This window comes from Pipistrellus hanaki, assembly GCF_964339955.1.
Source record: "Pipistrellus hanaki genome assembly, chromosome: 14".
NCBI lineage: Eukaryota > Metazoa > Chordata > Mammalia > Chiroptera > Vespertilionidae > Pipistrellus > Pipistrellus hanaki.
This window is the reverse complement of record NC_140516.1, coordinates 50,115,110-50,118,572: the sequence shown is the minus strand read 5'-3', so window position 1 is coordinate 50,118,572 and position 3,463 is coordinate 50,115,110. Positions and strand designations below refer to the sequence as shown.

General features: G+C 61.2%; 1 protein-coding gene across 1 annotated transcript; it reads left to right on the top strand.

Annotated features, from left to right (window-relative positions):
- Window positions 1-223: 223 nt before the first annotated feature.
- Window positions 224-3,235, top strand: VENTX (VENT homeobox; the record flags this gene model as incomplete). The annotated part of the gene is made up of 3 exons (XM_084904395.1): window positions 224-461; window positions 2,621-2,775; window positions 2,870-3,235. 3 exons carry the CDS (start codon window positions 224-226, stop codon window positions 3,233-3,235), a joined length of 759 nt encoding a protein of 252 aa, XP_084760521.1.
- Window positions 3,236-3,463: the final 228 nt, after the last annotated feature.

The window sequence follows — 3,463 nt, the reverse complement described above, 5'->3', positions numbered from 1 at the left end:
TGAGCCGTCCATGCAAATGCGCTTCCCACCCCCTCCTCCTCCGGAGATATAAATGCCGCCCGGCCCTGCTAAACCCGAGATAGACCCCGTGCTCCCGCCCCGCTGGGCCCTGCCCCGCCCACACGGCGCCAGCCCCCACCGGCCGTCTGTCCCGCCGAAGACCCCAGCCCGGCCTCCGCCGTCCATCCCCAGACGGATCCAGAGCTGTCCCCGGCGTCCAGCCATGCCTCCCTCCTCCGACCTGCCTGGCGGCCAGAAGCTGACCTCCAGCTTCAGCTCCGTGGACTGGCTCTCCCGGAGCAGCCACGCCGGGCCGTCCCACACCTCCACGCCCACCGACGGCTCCTGGCACAGCCTCTCCGCCCCGGCCAGGGTGTCCAGCAGTGGGGAACCCCGGCAGGCCGTGGGCACGGAGGAGGTGAGGTCCTCAGCACTGTCTACGCCAGGGACGTCCACGACTGGTAGGTCTGGGGGTGGGCAGAGGGATCCGTCCTTCCCTGACCGGGCCGAGAGCTGGGGAGGGTCCGGGCGAAGGGAGGCCGAACACTCACTGAGGCTCCCCGAGTGCTCAGGTGGGAGGAGGGCCTGCGGGCTGGGGTCCCTGATCCCTCTGAAGCCAAAGCCACAGCGTGGGTCTTCCCTCCGCAAGCCCCTTGGCGCTCCTCCTCTGCACCCTCCTCCGGGGGACCGGCCCTGGCCCTCCCTCCCGCCCAGGCCCGGCTGCCCACGGACCCTGTCCAGGAGTCTCCACCCTCCCCAGGTCTTCTCCGGGCCATCACCCCGACGTTAGCACCTTTGTGGCTGTGGGTTTCTAGTCCTAACAGTCCTGGACCCATTTCTACAAGGGTAAGGTGACCAGACGTCTCTCGCTTTTGGCGGGACGGTCCCGATTTTTAACAATTTGTCCCGCGTCCCGCGGAGTTTTAAAAAAAAAAGTCCTGAATCTTTCCAAAAATCGGGAATTTTTTTAAAATGCCGCTAGACAATTTGTTAAAAATCTGGACGTCTGGTCACCTTATACAAGAGGCGCAGGGCCGCGGATAAGTATGTCTTAAAGCTTGCGACCCCTGCCCAAGTCAGAAGGTGGCTGTGCCTGCTCCCCTCTCTCCCAAAGCTGGGCGCCCAGGTTGGCATGTAGACTGTCACTCCAGTCTCCCTGGCATCCTGCAGGCTTGCTTTGGGGGCAGCCACAACCCCGGTTCCTGAGGACACAGCCTCTGCTTTCGCGTGCATGCGAAGTGTACCTGTGACTTCCCTGCCCTCGGCCCACGCACCCTGAGCCTTACCCAACCCTTCGTCATTTACCGGCCACACTCTCCCAGTTTGCCTTTTACTGGACGTGACTTGGTCATTGCTTGTAGGTTGAGAGTGGGCATTTATGTTATCTGTTAGCTTTTGTTTTTTAAAAAGTTTAATTCCTATGGAGTAGTTTTATATTTTAATGAGGTCGGATTTTAAATGTATTCTCTGCAACCAGGAGCTCCCCGCAAAAAAACAAAAACAAAAACCAACAGCAACCGATGGCCCCAGCTCAGCATCAAAATCCTTCGCGCTGGCCAGTCCCCCCTCCACCCCCCACTGCCCCTCAGAGTGAGTGCGCCCCTCTGGTGGACACTTCAGGAAAGTGTTAAAACCAGTTTTGTAAAATCTGCTCCTCCCAAAGCAAAGGATTGGTGTATCTCATTGGTCAGATTTCTGTTCAATAAAGAGCATGTGAAGGCCCTGCGGTGGGGAGGTAGGGGGAGAGGGGGGGGTTGCTGAGCGCAGGGCCCCACCTCCTAATTTAGAAATCAGAAGACAGACTTCCAGACACACTATTGGTGCGGACTGCCTGGTTCCTGGTGATGAAGGCTGCCTTCCCAGTCAGTCCATCCAGGCCAGTGGTCGGCAAACTGCGGCTCTCGAGCCACATGCGGCTCTTTGGCCCCTTGAGTGTGGCTCTTCCACAAAATACCAGGGCCTGGGCGAGTCTTATTTGGAAGAAGTGGCGTTAGAAGAAGTTTAAGTTTTAAAAACTTGGCTCTCCAAAGAAATGTCCATCGTTGTACTGTTGGATATTTGGCTCTGCGGATGAATGAGTTTGCCGACCACTGCTCTAGGCCTTGCATAGAATGGACTCGATCCGCCCCACCCCTACCAGCCCCTCTCACCTCCTCTCGCTTGGTGAACAGAGTTCCCTGTCCGCAGGCAACAGAAACCTGGTGACAGGAGTTCCTTGTCTGCTTTCGGGAAGGAGGTGGGGTGGGTGGAGGTCATTCTTTTGGGAGGAACGGAATGCCCTGGGGTGGCAGGTGAGGGTCTGTGTCGGAACCTCTGCTCCCTCCCCAGTGACCTTCCTGCGGTGAACACACCCCCGTGCTGTCCTGGGCCACAGCCTCTGGACCCCATTGCACACGTGGCTAGGCGGGGGAGCCGTTGCCAACCCCCAGTGGACAGCAGAACCCTGAGGGGCTGTTACAGAAAGCGAGGCGAGGGAGGGCCGTGAGGCATGTGTCTGTCACTTTCAGCCACAGAGCTTGTGGCACCCACCGAGCAAGGGGAGGTGTCTCTTGTGAGCCGTGTCCCTGGTAAACTCCGTCAAATGGATCCAGTGCCCTCCCTCCCTCCCTCCCTCCCCCAGGGTTGGCAGGCAGCCCTCGGCCGCCTCCTCGCGTCCGCACAGCCTTCTCGGAGGAGCAGGTCAGCACCTTGGAGAGGTCCTTCCAGCAGCACCGCTACCTGGGCCCCCAGGAGCGGCGGAGGCTGGCCCAGACCATGGGGCTCTCGGAGGTGCAGGTGAGCCCCTGGGCTCAGCAAGCCAAGTGGGGCGGGGACGGGGGAGGGTGAGGGGTTAGCCTGTTTGCCCGCTCTGACCTTGTTTTCCCCACAGATCAAAACCTGGTTTCAGAATCGCCGCATGAAACATAAACGCCAACTGCAGGACTCGCAGCTGAACGGCTCCTACTTGCCCCTGGCGTTCTGCCCACCCCTCCGTTCCATGAACGGCACCCTGCAGTTGCTGCAGCCGTGGGCAGCCCTGCCTGGGCCCTGGGCCCTAGCACAGCCCCCTGGCTCCTTCTGGGACCCCTGCCAAGGAGAACAAGCCGCCCTGGCCTCCGCATGGGCCTCGAGCCGCAGCCAGCCTCGGGTGTGCTGCCTGCCAGACCCTGGGAGCCAGGCGCACACTCAGGGCCCGGCCTTGTCCGGGGAAACCTGGCCCCTCTGTGTCCCGCCGGAGCCCCGAGTTGCCTTTTGAGGAAGCAGGGTGGCCCAGGAGCCCGCAGCTGGGGTGGGTCAGAAGCCAAGCCATCCCACACGCCCTGGGTGCGTGCAGAGCGTGCCCGGCACCCCCCTGGAGAGACAGACCGTCCACGTGTCGGTTTACGCCCCCGTGACACCCCGGAGTGGGGTGTGTGCTGGTGCAGAGGGGGGACCTGGAACCCTGGCCCGCCCGAAGATTCTGGAGGGTTTACAGCTGGAGACA